Genomic DNA, 16,845 nt, shown 5'->3' with positions numbered 1-16,845 from the left:
AAGTTTGTGCTTGGTATACGCAATAATTAAGGCAGTTGACCCATTTCCGATAACTTAAGCATTTAAGCATATTTGCAGTCAGTGTGAAAATGAAAGAAAAATATGCCCTGTAATAAAGTAGAAATCAAGAGGTTTTTAGAAGGATCTTTCACCCAAATCTAACATTCAAGTCATCCTAATTCTGATCAGTGATGGGTTACAAAATTTGAAAATCTTCCTTTCCCATAATCAAGAAGTGTGACACCTAGTTAGCTATCAAGCTTCACCTAATTTTATGCTAACTAAGGATGATATGTGAATGAGGTAACTGGAATTCAACCAGCTCCTCCAACACTTTTCCTTGATAAAATTAAAAAAAAAAAAAACAAAAAAAAAAAACGCTGTAAACTTAACAAGTAAGTAAGTAGGAAATGGGGAGTGGTCTAGAATGGGTCGGCTTCCTTCAGTAGCATCGCTCTCACGGGGATGGGGCAGCTTGCTGCTGTTTCTTCACCAGCACAGATGAAGGATTTAGAAGCGCGCCATGAGTTTATTAAGGTGCTCATTTTGATTAACTAGCCGCAGGAAGTGCAAGTGACAATCTGAAGTTTTTATGTAACATATATACAATCTTTTGAGCAATACCTTTTAATGTTATATTTCAGATACAATAAAAAAGAAAATAGAGTTCGGAATGACAGAATGTCGATTGGCTCCACTAGGCAGAAGAGGAAATTATAAGAGTGAAGACAGACACGAGTAATGGACTTTCCGCACAAGCCAGATACGCAATAATAGATGCTTTCCGTTCCTTTCAAATCAAGGAAAGCAATCGACTGTTACGCCCCATTATATACAGAATACCTTGCGAGACAACTTCATTAAAGGAGCTGTATCCGAACTACACGGTTCGATTCATGAGAAAGTGGGAGCAGCTCAAGAGCCAGCTGCTTACAATTCTGTTCTCTTGTTGGGAGCTGTCATGTATGAAGCTCTAAGTTGTAAGATACTTGGACGCAAAATTCAGAGATAGAGGAAAAACTAACAATTGTTGTCAATGAGGGAGGCATTCTTGCATAGAGTGAGTTGATTTCTAGAAGTTAAACAGATGCTTTCCTTCTCCGCGAGGACAACTTGGACTTATTGATTGAGTGACAACCCCGCATATGTACCTGCAATGACTCGGGCTTGAAGGTCCTCCCACATTGCCTGCGTCAATACAATGCAACCCTCTTAACCTCGGGCAATCGGGTTATATTCCCACATATCCATATCAAATCGGACTGAAATTAAAAGTCTTCCACATAAGATGTATATTTCTTAGATCTTGGTTTTCAGAAGAGTGAGACGCAAATTGAAATATTTATACACATGAAACATGAGAAGTCCTCGGTTTTACAATCGATGCTCTGCGCTTGAATTCAAGTTTGGTAAGAATTTCGTGTATAGATAAATAAATATCGTATACAACTCAAAACTTGGCTGCAAGAGGACTGAAGGGTCAACAGTTCTGCTGCTATAAAATGGCAATCCGGCGGTAGGAACGGCTGTAATTGTCTCGGTGCTGCACACAAAGTGTTGAACAGGCTGCTTTCAACTCGTACCTTTTACTTTAATTTATAAGTGTACGTTTAATTCAGTCTAGAAGACATATAGAATCTTAATACTAATGGTGAGCTTTAACTCAATCAGGGACTGCGTTTACTTACGAGCATTCATGTAAAACCAAGTTCATAGGAGGTTCGCTTTTCATGACTGCATCTTGAAGCGACTTTTCCCGATCCATTTGCGTTAGACCTGGAGTCAACAGCCTACCACGAAAGGTCACACTGCATCGTTATAGTATATTGAAAAATAAAAATATCCTTTGATATTTCAAAAGAGAGCCACAATAATTTTGATCAGTACGTTGAATTAAAAGCATGGAGCAGTACAAGAAAGTGAATAATAACCTAGACTCACCTGTCTTCTCTACTCTTGTAATCTTTTGGCTTGCCAGGCTGGTCAAAAGGACATTCTTTTGAGACTTCGTGTGAAGGCTGTTCTGGAATGGCTACAGCAGTGGTATCTGCCTTGGTTGCTATCTGAATGGACCGCGTCAACCCCAATTCGATACCACTACTGGAATGTGAAGTACGGGAATCCAACAAAAAGCTTTCCGAGAGCTGAGATATGATTGACGTTTTCTCCGTGTTTGATTGTTCAGCACAGTGCTTGGGAGAAGACTCCTTGCTCGAATTCCTAGAAATTTTAATCGTCCTCTCATCAGGGATCTTCAAGGTAACGTCAGACCTTTGGCTGTTTATTTCCAGACAACATTGAAGCGGTTGTTATTCAATCGTACCGTACTTGCTCATGGGATAACAAGTAGCCCTGTTATCATAATGAGCCTTTAGAATAATCAGTCTCTTTTTAATGCATGTCACAACAGAGTGCCTGTAAAGATGCTGTCTTAAACCTTCTTTGAGTGGTCAATAATCCTCTTTTAACATTGATTCCATTTTTTCCTAAATTGTATTTGGATTAGTTTATCGTGACTCAAGGACTGAGTAATCCATACCTGGAAATCAAATGCAGTGAGCTACTATTTTTTTTTCCTAGAGGTTTCTTGGAATTTGGTCTTCTCTGCCTCGAAGACTTGTTCTTTGAGGACTCCTCTAGGGTTATTGCAGCAGTTCTACCGTGCGTGTTGTGCATAGAGCATGAATTGTGAGCATCATGTTCAACCCTTGGTGCGGGGACTTGCCTGGGTGAAAGCGCACACGCCATGGAGCTCTTCGTGTCAAATTTCGGCCCTTGCTTACTGCCTTCCAATTCGGATCTGAACCTGTGTTCCTCTGCTTCTGACACTACACGTATCACTGCATCTGCAATTATTTCTCTGAGGAGTTGTGTGAACTTAACTTACTCCTCGAACTGGAAGTTTGGCAAGGACTTCCATAGTTTTCCTGTAAGAAGCATCAAGAGCGTCATTGCCAGAAGATCGGAATTCTGGGCGAGGTGGGTTAGTAGCAAGAGCAGCATCACTAAGTGCTTGAGGGTCTGCTTGAACGCTGATCAACTGCTGCCTAGGTTTTTCTTCTATGGATGGCGTTTCACTCATAAGCTTGATAACGGATGAAGTTCTCTCCCTGGTCTCAAAGTAATGGGAGAGTGACTTGAGTTCTTTCGCAGGCCTTTCTGAAGAGGTGTAGCTGCTATGTATCTTTGGAGATTTTGAACAGGAATTGTTGTTCTTTGAAGTCTCATCAACCAAACATTTTGGCTGCCTCTCAGGCTTCTTAGAGACTTCAATGCCAACTTCCCTTGGTTTGCTTCTGAAGTGCATCTTCGTCCTGGCTCGAGTTGAATTAACGACATCAACTCCTCTGCACATCCGCGGCCTAGGACTTCCCAGCCTGGTTGCCTTTCGCAATACGTTGTACAAGAACGGATCATCGGAAGCAGATAAGCATGGCGAACTTGATTTATGGACTTCCCTATGAGGGCTGAGATGCTCATCGTCGGAGCTTTTACTTTGGCTAAGTCCTGTACACATGTTGTCTTTGTTAATCTCCTTCTCCCACGTTCTTCTCTTCGCATTTGGGATCGTGGTCGGAGAGGAAGAAAAGGCTAACATTTCATCTTTCTTGATGATTGCGGCTGCCGAACGGTCTACCAACTCGTTGCAATCCTTCGCAACTCCCCCCTGTAGCGACGTCTCTCTGAAAGACGTTTGTGAGCCCGCACTACATTGATTTGCTATTAAAGAATTTCCAGCCATGGGTACAACGCCCCTCATTTCATTTCTTGGATAGTCCGTATCCTCGCCTGGATTTCCTACTGCAGGAGATATGCCTCTGCTACAGGCACCCCTTTGAATTGAAGTCTTTCTGTGCACAGTTTGCGATCTTGCATAGCACGGCTTAGCCTCTGTGGCCTTTTCTGTTCTGGCTGCATTGCACTTGGATCTTTGCTGATCAGGAAACTGCTGGTTCTCAACTGCGTCGAGTGAGGCGTATGTGCCAGTATTGGAGATATCACTATGATCTAAGTGACCAACTTCAAGCGCTCTCTTGTTATGAGAAAGTTTATTCATAGTCTGCTTGCTCAAGTTCAAGCTGCTGTCAAAGGTGACATTACCAGCATCACTAATGAGGATCAAACTCTTCTTGATTGCCATGGAGACTTCGCTTTCTAAGTCAAATTGCTCTTCCCAAGTAGAAGATCTTAATGGCTTGACTGGGCTACTGACTCTAGAATTCCTAATGGGCAGGGATTGTGTTGGCATGTGTAACTCTTTACATTCGACATCTTTATCTGCCACAGCGCAAAGGAGAAACAGAGAATAAGTCGTACTATATCTGCTTTCCCTGTGCAAGCTAGTTGAAAAATCATGCCACAGAGAATCAATCATAATCTATTGCAGGCTGTGATAAACCAGCAAATTTCATTCTCTAACGCACCTTGCGACGCATTGAAGAGTTCCAAAGCTTTCAAGACATACTCGCCAGTCTCGCAAAGAGGGAGAATGAAATCATCGTCGAACAAATCGCACCAGATGAACGTGTCCTTGTAATTCCTGTTTCATCATCAAGGACCTCACAGTTGTAGGTCACAAGAGGATGTGCCAATTTAAGCAGAACTGTTTTTGATAATTTAGCAACCCATTCACACGTTGAAATTACCTAGTTTCAGTCTACCTCGTCATTCAATGAGATCAACTCAAAAAACAAACAAGGGGGTTCGAATTTAAAAGGAGATTAATACCTTTTGTAAGACCAAGAAAACGAGCCTGGCATTCCGCTGCCGCGCAGCGCGATTAAACGATTTTTTACATCTGAAACGCCAAAAAGTCTTAATTGTGGAGCACAGAAGCCCAATAATCTTTAAGCCAGTGTTTAAGCACAAGTCCGCTCATTCTCATAGCAGGTATACGTCATCGACAAACTCACAGAAACCACCACTTGCAAGAAAATCAGGCATATATATATGTTCGTGTGTGTGAGTGTGCGTGCGCGCGAGCGCGCGAGAGAAAAAGATAGAGCGAGATTTTATAAAACACAACTCCAAACATGAATTCATGTCTCTGAAGAGAAATGTAGTCTAGCTGTGAAAAGAAATCCAGTCTAGATGCGAAAAAAATAGAAAAAAGATTAAAAAAAGTGACTAAATGATTTTTATAAAAAATGGGTGTAGGCTGAATACCTTTAAAAGTAGGGCCCGGTTGATGAGATGCATACTGTACATTTATCATGTGAAGATGCTCAAGCTGGGCGCCACGACCGAGCAAATAAAGCACGTCGGCAGCGCGACAAAGAGATGGGGATTGACGTAAGGTCTCCATGCTGCCTGAGCGTCTCACGGCTCCCAGACTAGGCATTTTGAACTGCAGTGTTTTTACTCAATCGACTTGAGTCGCAGGCGTCTCAATCTCAATGTTGGACGCTAAAACCTCACAAAAACAATCAGATATACGAAGAATTTATGGATATCATGAAATCTGATTCCGCATTCGAGTAAATTCAAATCCCTGCGTATTGACACAAAAGTGGTTTGTGATGAAGCAAGTTCTTGATGGAAGGAAAATTGTACTTGTGTTCACGAAATGAATCAATTGTTTGTGAAAACCATGCACAAGAGAAGGTCTCCTGCTTGTTGAGAGTATCAAGCGACTGAAAAACAAAATGCAATCTTCCGAATAGCAAAGAGGAGATCAAAGCCGACCAGTTCACACCATCTAACCGCGTAACTAACTATTAATCCTGGAAATTGACCAATTCAGTGCACTTCTTCACAGCAGAAATTACAGTCTTTAACGGTTTAAAACTGGACTGCGGAAGGGTATAACGGAATCTATTGTAGGAATGCATTAAGTGAGAACGCGTCAAATTCAATTTTTGTCAAGAAGTCTGACAGTGGAAATACCTCCACCACCCTCAATGCGAAAAACCAGTTGCACGAGTCACGCGGAGCAGAACTTCATCGTTGCATTAAATTCTCAACTACCCCACTTCAGAAGGCGTGAAAGATGCACTTCTCTAAGAAAAGAAGTGAAAATGAACGAAAGAAAGCAGCTGAAAAACGAGATGTGACAACCTCTGCATCCCATCACAAGTCTACTACCGCTCGCACCAACCTCACCCCAGATACGCGTTGAGAGCATCTAGTATCTTTCCACATCAATGTCGATAATCAATCTCCCCACGACAAACATCATCCCACGCCGCTCATGAATGCGCCACGATGCGCATCAAAATCCCCCCTCCCCAAAATTGACAAGACCTCATCCAGTAATCTCTCTCTCTCCCTCTCTCTCTCTCTCTCTCTCTCTCTCGCTTTTCTCTACGCAAGCCTCCCTCCAAACAAATTTCCTCTTCCCTCCTTGCAAATGTACAGCACCAGCTATCACACACCGAGAAGATGATCCACCCACACGACGTGATCGAGCAATGATATGCAGCAACGATTGGGCCAGGGCAGCATTGATACCACATACACACACACCAAAGCTGACGATACACAGAGTTGGATTCGAAAGCTCAGTCGTAACAAGGACCCTTCACCGACCCCAGCAAGTTTTCAGATCTCAAACCTACCCAAAACCATAGCCCACGGAACCACAATCACAACGATCAACCTCCTTCCATGTCTACCTGCAAAGATCTCTCTCCCCACAAGTCATAGCGCTTGTACCAATAACACCCCACCCCACAGGATAATAGGGTCGTCAGGTGGTCCCCTTGGATCCATGACAATCCCAGTCCTCCAGCTCAACTGCAATTGTACAATCCCATGCGCCGCACCCCGGATCTGACCATTCAGCTGCGTGACAGTCCCCGCGCGCGCCACTCATCGGGGGAGGGGGCCGCGCGCCCGCGCATACTAACTTCAAGTGTAGGCCATCTCTGTCACAGATCTGGTGCTTGCTGCTGCTGAAACAGGCGCCGGCGGGTGCCAGTGGCGGCGACAGCAAGTGAGAGAAAATGAGGAAGTATAAGAGTGTGTATGAGGCTGTGTGTGTGTGTGTGCGTGCGCTTCGTGAGGAGCTGTGAGCTGCAAGCGGGTTATGATGAGAGGGCCCTTTGTCTCCGCCTTGGGAATTCCGCCGCCGTTTTAACTTGCAAGGGGAGGGAGGTTGCATGATTTCTGGGCGCGCTTTCATAGCTCTCTGAAGCAACGCCGTGAACGGTCCGATGTAGACGGTGACGAGGCGGCCCACCGACAATCCCACAGAAAAAACAGACTGTCTCTCAAATACACTCTTCGGCGATTTGCTTGTGAGATTTTGTCCTAATCCTGCCCCATTTGCATTAGTCAGCCGGCTTGGTTGGCTTTGATTTGCTACTGCTCTAATCCTACCCAGTTGTGCTAATCAACTGCACAGGTTTTGCCTATCACATGTTGTGGTTCCACCCAGTTTCAGGTTCGAAAAACTGCTCACAATATACAACCAAATGCAGGAAAGGATGAAGAGTTTTGCTAAGAAATGTGTGGATTTGTAAAGATGTTTGGGTCTTGTGGGTTCGAAGAGTTGGTTTTACGCAATGCTGTTTAGTGGTGGGAGAAAAAATATACTGAAAGTTGTGACTCAATGTGTGGATGCTGTGGAATATAAGATGATTTTTTTTAAGACTAGATGCGAAGAAGTTATGTGGGTGTATACATGATTTCTTTTATTTTTAATTAACTTGGCTAAAAAGGTTATTACTTGGATTTTTATTTTTATATATTCCTAACAACTTTCTGATCATTCAAAATAAAATAAAAAATAAAAAAATTGATATTGACTTTTCATTCATCTTCACTTATTTTTTATATATAAAAAGTCAATATCATTTTTTTATTTTTTATTTTATTTTATTTGATATTTTTAAAAAATAAAAAAATGATATTGATTGGAGATGGACATTTATCACTTGAGAATTACAACTTTTCTCTTCAATCAATAAGCTTTCTTTATTAATAGGAAAAATAACGCCTTGATCTTCCATTTTAGCCTTCTCAATATATGAATATTTATATATATATATATATATATATATACACATTATGGTTGAAGGGTCACATGAAAAAAAATTTGAAAGGGCCTCCCAATTCGTGGAACATGCTTTGAACATTGTCATAACATAGAGAGTTTGCATCAAAAAACACAAATGTTAGGCATCTGGCTGCCACTAATTGCTCAAACAAGTTGCAAGTTTATAAAACACAAATCTTATTTATAGCTTGTCCTCATGAAGATGATTACTTCAAATATACAAGTCTTGGATGTACAAGAGTTTCCAAGATGTGATTAGATATCTTAAAACCACTTCTATATTTATGGAGATTCTTTTTAAATTTCTATCACCCAATAACTTCCAATCTAATTGCCAGTCATACTTAAATTTATCTACAAGTTAACTAATATTCTTAACTACCTCTATAAAAAAATCAACCATAAATTTGTGACAAACCTTCAGATATTGCTTAATTCCTAGCAGATGCTAAACATGTTAATTTTCAAATATCCATGTAGTAAATCCACCATATTTAAAAATCCCAGCATTCAAATACCATGAAATTTTATATATAGCTTTTTAACATAGTCATCTGCACTTGTGAAAATTTTGAGTTAAAAATTCATTCATAAACTCAAGTTATGGTCCAAATCAAAACCAACATGAAAAGAACTCACTTACAAACTCTAGTTTTGAAGCACTAACTTCCAACAACTCTTTCTCCTTTGTTCCAAATCAGAATATATCAAAACCTTTATATAAAATGTAGTTCCTTAAATTAGCTTTTGAATTTCACTTTTCAATCTCTAAAAGCTCTTACATAACTCTTTGTACTCAAAAATAGTCGCTATAGGTACAATTTCAAGATCCTAACTTCAAGAATCCATTTTTTTCTCATAAAAACTCCAAATTCCTTGATTTTTGTACAAAAATTATAGCATTCAATACAAGCTAATAAATTTTAATCTCTAAACTTCAAATGGATGTCTTGAAGTGGCCTCAAATCCCAATATGGTCTCACATAACATCTTTAAGTCCATTAGATATGACCTTCAATTAATGGGAATGCACTCTTCTATCAACTTATCTTATCTATTTACATGGGATGGCCTAGAAGTCAAAATATTATATCCTTGATACCAAAGCCCTTCTAAACTCCTTACCAATAAATCCTACAACTTCTATCTTTAATTATAAATTATAAATTATAAACTTAAACAAATTAAATAAGTATTTAATTTATTTTTAGTTTTATTTTTTTAATTACAATCCAAACTCTTATATTATTTCATATTATTTTTATATATTATGCTGTCTTCCAATACAATAATGTTATGAAAAATAATAATAATAATAATAATAATAATAATGAGAGAGGAAGAAGATTTGCACTTTTCTTTACCAAATAATATGATGAAGGGCGAACATGAAGGAAATTGGGCATTATGCAACATTACCACACTATTATATTACCATGATAATATCTTGATAATACTTTAATATTGATTGCATTGAGATTGATTTTTTTGTAGAAACCACACCTGTTTTGTTGTCTTTCTCCTCCTATATGTGTGTATATATTAATTATTTAATTTTTTTATTTATATAAGATTTTAATAAATAAAAAAAATAATTTTATACAAATTAGCTTTAAAAAATATAAAGATTATTAATGTAAATATTATTTTTTGTAATAAAATAAAAAATATATATTTTTACTATAAAAATCAATTTATTTATATAAGAAAAGAATAAAATATCAACTATGTTAATTTATCATTTTTTCATGTGATAAAGTATCAAATTTTGTCAAATATATATAATCTAATTTAATTAATTTAGTGTATTTTCATACACTTAACATTTTTTTGTTAGTTGATCTTATTATTATCAAATAAGGTTTAAAGACTCAAGTAAAAAAATCTCTTTGATTTGACATTTTTATTAAGACAAATCTTATGAGTGGTTTTGAAAGAGAAAAAACATTTGTTATAAGATTTTGCTTGGCTATGGTAAATAGCTTTTTAGTAAAGATTTCAAAATTTTTTCTATACACACTTGCATTTCTGGATTCCTTCTTCATGGTGTGAGAGATAGATTGACTTAGAAGTGTTTAGATTTTTCATCTTTGACTTGAAAATAATATCATCTTCTTCAATTTTTGGTATAGTAGATTAAAATAGAATAGTTTAAAATAAAAAAATAAAAACTTCTTGAATTATTTTGAATATTATTTTAATTAGATTTTATTCACTTTCACTTGACCACAAATAATTATTATGCTTGGGCCATATGATTGTTCCAATAAGTATTGACATGTAATATATAAAAATAGATACCTTACAAAAAAATCTTGATATTAATTGATACTATGTAATTTTGGACTTTTTTTAGTTTGAAAAATTAATAAAAAAAATTTCTTAAGAGCATAAGCTTGATTGCTAAGCCTTTAAGTATTTAAGGACAAGAACTTGATGAAAAATAAATTCAGACAAGTGAGCCTTCACTCAAAGAAAGGTAACAAAATATAAATAAACAAGTATGTATATTAAAAGAGAAACTAAAAAGGCTATTGCCAAAAGACAAGAAAACTAGAGACCCTTGAAACTACACTCGAAGCAAGAAAGAAGTTGACAAGAGTGAAGAAGGCTTCACTCTTGTCTCTATATATACTATCTAATTAGGGGCTATGTGGCGACGTTCTATAGGACCTCTAATAAGTGTTGACTTTGTAGGATACATGCTTTGACTTACAAGGCAAGTTTTTCTATGTGTGGGCCACATTGTTAACTTGGTCTTCAAGCTAACAACATGTGTGGCATATGGCCAACTTGTTGACCACGTTTCTAATCCAAAAAGTCAATTAAAGACACTTATAAAGTCAAAACAGCGTCTATGAAGCTTCTAAGAAGCTTCCATATCAAATACTATAGAATTAACTTACTTTTATCTATATTTACTTACTTCTACCTATTTATATATGTAATTACTAGCTTACATGAGTATGTTCGTGACATTATCCCCCCTTCTAGGGACGAGTTTCACAAGGAGCTGTCATCATATGTTGAAGAAATCTATGATGCGACGAATTGTATTTGTCACATACTCTAATCTTTGTAGTCTTCGAAGATGATTGATAGGGCCTCTCAACCATCAGTAGTGTCCCATACCAGGGCGGGAAGACCACTCAATTATTTGATCATTGTTGATGCCTTCATAACTTCCTTCGAATAGAATATTTGGAACACCATCAGGAATTGTTCCTACCTCTAGTAAAATCACCAAACATCGGGAGTCCCTTCCTAAGTCATGATACCAAACGCATTATATTTTGCCATCTATTCAAGGAAGAACATATCGTTCTTGAAGATCTTCATCTTGATTACGTCGTCTTGAAGGTTGTGACAATCATAATGTCTCGTCCGGTAGGTCAGCAAATAAAGGCTCTTAAGTCGAATCTGCTGGTTGTTGGTTCTCCATCTTTCAACGTGACAACTACAAAGAAGCTATAAACAAGGATTGAAAGTAGAATGTTATCTTACATAGATGTTGTTTCTTTAATAAAGAAGGTTTTCATCTTGATTTTGATGGATGTCATCGATGAAAAGCCTCCACCACCTTTGCTGCATTTGCAAGATTCTTTACTGGCTCCCATGTGTGTTCATTAATATCATATCTGAGCCAATAGACAAGATATTCTAATTTATTTCGGTGTCGCCTTGAATCTAAGATTTCCTCTACTTCAAACTCTTCATTATTGTCCACTTCTATAGGAGGAGGTGGAGCTTGTAGTCTTCTTGGTATGTCCACTATCTTGTATGGTTCAAGAAGAGACACATGAAATACTTGATGGATTTATATTGACTCCGATAGATGTAAACGATATGCAACTAGATTGATTTGTGCAGAAATAGAAAATGGTCCCAGCCTTCGATAGTCCAACTTGTTACAAGGATGAGTGGTCTTGATATTGTGACGAAGTAGCCATACCTTATCACCCAAATGGAATGGTGGTTGTTCTTTTCAATAGACATTCGCATTGACCTTTTGTTGTTCTTGAGCTTCTTTTAACTGCGCCTTCATCGTTGCAAGTAGCTCTGACAAATGAATTGCCAAATCTTTCGCTGTAGGATTATCAACTTTTGAAAAGTTAAAAGTATCAAGTCTTGATAATAACCATAATTAGCTAAGAAAGGTGTTTGTTTTGTAGAAGAATGTACCATGTTATTGTAAGCAAACTCTGTCAATGACAAAAGAGTTGTCCAATTATCTTGTTAGTAGTTAATGGGACATCTTAAATATTGCTCCAAAATTTGATTAACATGCTCCATTTGTCCATCAGTTTGAGGATGGAATGCCAAAGATAGTTTTATATCTACTTTTAGAATCTTCAAAAAAGTCCACCAAAATCATGATACAAATTGAGTTTCCCTATCTGATATAATATCCTTGGGTAATCCATGATAGCGATAGATATTGTCAAGAAAGAGCTTAGTTGTTTCTTTACTTGTAATAGGTTTTGTACATGGTACAAAATGTACCATCTTGATAAAACGATCTACTATCACGAATATAGAGTCATAAGAATTTGAGATTAAAAGATCCGTGATGAAGTCCATAAAAACAAAAGACCATGGTTGTTCTGGAATGGGTAATGGCTGAAGAAGTCCAAAAGGTCGATGACGAGGAGTTTTTGATCTTGAGCAAATATCACATGATTGTACAAAAACTTTGACTGCCTTCCACATTTGAGGCCACCAAAAATCCCTAGATATCAGGTCCAAAGTCTTATTGTATCCAAAATGTCCGGCTGTTGGGAAGTCGTGACAAGCTTGAAGAATATATAAACGTGCTTCTCCTTGTGGAACATATAGACAATCTTCGAAATATGGTAGGTTGTTCTTCAATTCGAATTTAGAGGGATTATGATATTTAGAAGAATTATTCTTGATATCATGAAGAAGAGGGTCTGAAGACATACTTAACTAGACTTGTTTGAGAAAAGTTAAATCAATAGTCAATGTTGATTTTATTGCTCAAAGATGAAATTGCTCTAGCTTCAAGAAAACCATTCGTTGTTGCTCAAAAGCTACATCTCTTTCTTTTGGTGCAAAATAAGAATGTGTACACAAGGCATCTGACAAACCTTGATGTTTTTCCAATCGATAAGTGATCTTGAATTCGAATCTTGATAAAGACATGCTCTAACGAGCTTAACGATGATTCAATATATGTGCTCACTTAAAATACTCGAGGTTCTTGTGATCCATATACATGATGACTGCACTGGAAGTGCCTTCTAGATAATGATGCCATTCTTGAAAAGAATCCACAATTGCAAGAAGTTCTTTGTCAGGGAACTCATAATTGATTTCTGCCACTGAGAATTTTCTTCAATGAAAGGCTACTGGATGAACTTTGTCATCTATTCCCATTTGAGACAAAATCACACCCAGAGCAAAGTCTGATGCATCTGTTTCCATAAAGAACGCTTTGGAAAAATCAACACGATACAAGATTGGCCCAAAAATAAAAGTTCTCTTCAAAGTTTCAAAAGCAACTTCCGCTTCTTGATTCCATTGGAGTTTGTCTTTATAAGTCAAACGTGTAAGTGGAGCTGCAACTCGAGAGAAGTCTTTGATGAAGATCCGATAGTAGTTGGCAAATTCCAAAAAGCATTGGACATCTCTTACCGTATTTGGGATCATCTAATCTATAATAGTTTGAACTTTCTTAAGATCCATCATAAGTCTATCATTTAAAATGATCTAATCTAAAAAATTGACTTGAGTAGTGTGAAATTAAGAGATGCGAGACTCTATGCCAAGATAGAAAAAATTCATCTCCTTCTTTGATGCGTACTAGATTATATGCTCCCTGGAGATCTATTTTTGTATAGATCTTAGCTTGATTCAGCTGATCAAGAAGTCTAGATATTAAAGATATTGGATATCTGTTCTTGATGGTAATCTTGTTGAATCCTTGATAATCAACACACATCCGCAATGATCCATCTTTTTTCTTCGCAAATAGAATTGGAGCTCCTGCCAAAGATTTAGAATGGCGTATGAAATTCTTGGCTAGATTTTCTTTAATATACTTCTTGAGTTCAGTCAACTCATTTTGTGATAAACTGTAGATTGGTCCGAATGGCGATTGTGGTCCTTCTTGAAGGTCAATTGAGCAATCATAGGAACGATGTTTCAGGAGTATATTTATATTTTTTTTTTCAAATACATCTTGAAATTCTTGATATTGGCTTCGAATGCCACGTAAAGTCTTTACACCATTAGAAATGGGTGTGACATAAATAATATATGGTGATTCTTTCATAGTAGCATGCAAGAAAGCTTTTGTACCTATAAATACGGGTTTAATTGAATTAGACTTACGATTCTCTACTTGATTAACTACACTATTAGTTATACTTTTAGAAAAAGTAAGAGTTTGGGAAATCCAATTTATTTGAGGGTTGTATTTTTCTAACCACGATAAACCTAAAATGACTGGATTAGAGGGAGATCTAATGATATTAAATGCTACAAAACTATTATGACCATTGATTATTACTTCTATAGGAAGGATTTCGTGAGTAGTATCTCCAGAAGACAATGGACGACCAACTATGACTTCTACATAAACAGGTTTAGTTTTCTTTACTAAAGATATGCTATGTCTTTTAGTAAATTCTTCATCTACGAAACATGTTGAGGCTCCTGAAACTAACAAGGCAAAGGCTTTGTAATATTTAGGTCCTAAAATAACATTTAATGTAAAACAAGGAGAAGGCTCTGAGGAGAAAATAAGACCTTTACTAGATGTTGTGCAAGGTTCAAGCCCCACGGTCCCTATTGTAGTTGGACAAACTCGTTTTCTGACATATTGTCTTCTTTGAGAGCCATAATCCTCATTTTGTGGTTGCATCATTTCGTTGGACAATGTTGAGCAGTGTGTTTTGATTCTCCACAATATAAACATAATCCTTCTTGACGACGACAAGTCTTTTCTTGCTTAGTAAGAGGTTTGAAACGTATTGGATCAATTTGCATATCCTCTACTTTCAAATGTATGTGTTGAAGACGTGTTGGAGTTGCCATTGAATTATAGTAACGTTGAGGTCTACTTGTATGGTTCTAGGATCGAAATTCAAAAAGGCAATTGTCGCACTTCACAGCAAAGTCAATTGCTTGATTCAATGTTTGAGGATCAGGTAAGTTGAGCATTAATTTTTTTACCTCATATTATAATCCGTAAAAAAATTGACTAATAAGTGCAACATCATCCCACTTGATATCAGTTGCAAGTTGTCAAAATTGTGAAACATACAACGTTACTGATCAATTTTTTTGTCATAAAATATGGATCTTATTGGTTGCAAGACGAATTGCATCATGATCTCTATACATGGATTGAAACTCCACCTGAAAAGCCTCTAGATTATCTAATATTAGATCTCGTCGTTCAAAAAAAGATGAAAACTACGATAGTGCTGAATCTGAAAGAAGCGTACTAATGAATCTAACTTGTGATCCTGGAGTTGGATAGCTTTGGGGTTGAAGTTCAATCACAAGTTGTACTTGATTGATAAATCATCGTAACTTCAATCTTGTGCCATCAAACTTCTTAAGTAGAGCAATTCTTAGTTCTCAACACTAGAAGGATGTTCTACCATAGGAGAAAGGACATGATTTGGTGCAGATGTTGAAGCAGCTCCAACCATTTCTATATCTTTACTTCCTGCCAATCTTGTTGCTCCTTGTGGTGGTAAATTGAGTTGATGCATCATTAGCATTAACTTTCTCAATTGCTCTTGCATTTGTGCCATTGCACTCTTCATTTCAGCAAGTTTTGTCATGATAACACTTAAAAAAGAGAAGATGTCTAATATCATATTAGACAAATAGAAGAGAGGACTTGAGAATAAAGAGAATACGAAGGACAATATTAGTTTAGAAGAGGGTAATCCGCATCTTCTAATATGCTTATATCTTATCAAAAAAAAAAGATAATCCACTCTTAATCAAGATTAGACAAAGCTCTGATATTGTAGGTATACTCTTATCAATCTGTCAAGGATAAGAACTCGATGAAAAAGCAATTCAAATAAGTGAGCCTTCACTCAAAGAAAGGTAAAAAAATATAAATAAACAAGTATGTATATTAAAAGAGAAACTAGAATGGCTATTGCCAAAAGACAAGAAAACTAGAAACCCTTGAAATTAGATTGGAAGCAAGAAAGGGGTTGACAAGAGTAAAGTAGGCTTCACTCTTATCTCTATATATACTATCTAACCAAGGGCTACATGGTGACGTTCTATAGGATCTCCAATAAGTGTTGACTTTGTAGGACACATGCCTTGACTTACAAGGTAAGATTTTCTATGTGTAGGCCACATTATTAGCTTGGTCTTCAAGCTAACAACATGTGTGGCACATGGCCAACTTGTTGACCACGTTTCTAATCCAAAAAGTCAATTAAAGATACCTATAAAGTCAAAGCAGCATCTATGAAGCTTCTAAGAAGCTTTCATATCAAATACTATAGAATTAACTTACTTTTATCTACTTTTACTTACTTCTACCTATTTATATAAGTAATTACTAGCTTACATGAGTATGTCTTTGACAGTAGCTTGTGATATAAGCTAACGATGTGATATACATATAAGAAACTTGCCTTGCAAGTTAAGACATGTATCTTACAAAGTCAACACATATTAGAGGTCCTATAAAACATCGCTATGAAGCTCCTAGTTAGATAGTATATATGGATATAAGAGTAAAGCCTTCTTCACTCTTGTTAATGCTTTTTTACTCTTTAATCTTATTTTAAGACTTTTTAGTCATCTTGTCTTTGGCAATAGCCATTTTAATTTAATACTAT

The 16,845-nt window shown here is 36.9% G+C and overlaps 2 protein-coding genes and 1 long non-coding RNA gene across 4 annotated transcripts; 1 reads left to right on the top strand and 2 right to left on the bottom strand.

Annotated features, from left to right (window-relative positions):
• Positions 1-774: 774 nt before the first annotated feature.
• Positions 775-2,748, bottom strand: LOC112295911 (uncharacterized). 2 transcript variants are annotated; one of them, XM_090244556.1, is made up of 5 exons: positions 2,540-2,748; positions 1,942-2,277; positions 1,689-1,790; positions 1,379-1,543; positions 775-1,188 (listed from the first exon to the last, which is right to left on the bottom strand). In XM_090244556.1, exons 1-5 carry the CDS (start codon positions 2,746-2,748, stop codon positions 1,080-1,082), a joined length of 921 nt encoding a protein of 306 aa, XP_090100682.1. In that variant the 3' UTR covers positions 775-1,079. The 2 variants fall into 2 exon arrangements, with proteins under 2 accessions (XP_090100682.1, XP_024403716.1); XM_024547948.3 differs by lacking the exon at positions 1,379-1,543.
• A 130-nt stretch (positions 2,749-2,878) lies between these two features.
• Positions 2,879-5,341, bottom strand: LOC141044517 (protein SOSEKI 4-like). The gene is made up of 4 exons (XM_073528970.2): positions 5,167-5,341; positions 4,729-4,798; positions 4,425-4,540; positions 2,879-4,278 (listed from the first exon to the last, which is right to left on the bottom strand). The coding sequence occupies exons 1-4, from the start codon at positions 5,339-5,341 to the stop codon at positions 2,879-2,881; spliced, it is 1,761 nt and encodes a 586-aa protein (XP_073385071.1).
• Positions 3,956-5,509, top strand: LOC149987399 (uncharacterized). Its single transcript, XR_016498430.1, has 2 exons — positions 3,956-4,091; positions 4,235-5,509. It is a non-coding gene; the product is annotated as an uncharacterized LOC149987399 (long non-coding RNA).
• The last annotated feature ends 11,336 nt before the right edge of the window (positions 5,510-16,845 follow it).

The sequence above is a fragment of the Physcomitrium patens genome, chromosome 19 (genome assembly GCF_059467195.1).
Source record: "Physcomitrium patens ecotype Gransden chromosome 19, ASM5946719v1, whole genome shotgun sequence".
Classification (NCBI taxonomy): Eukaryota; Viridiplantae; Streptophyta; class Bryopsida; order Funariales; family Funariaceae; genus Physcomitrium; species Physcomitrium patens.
This window is presented reverse-complemented; position numbering and strand designations above follow the sequence as displayed.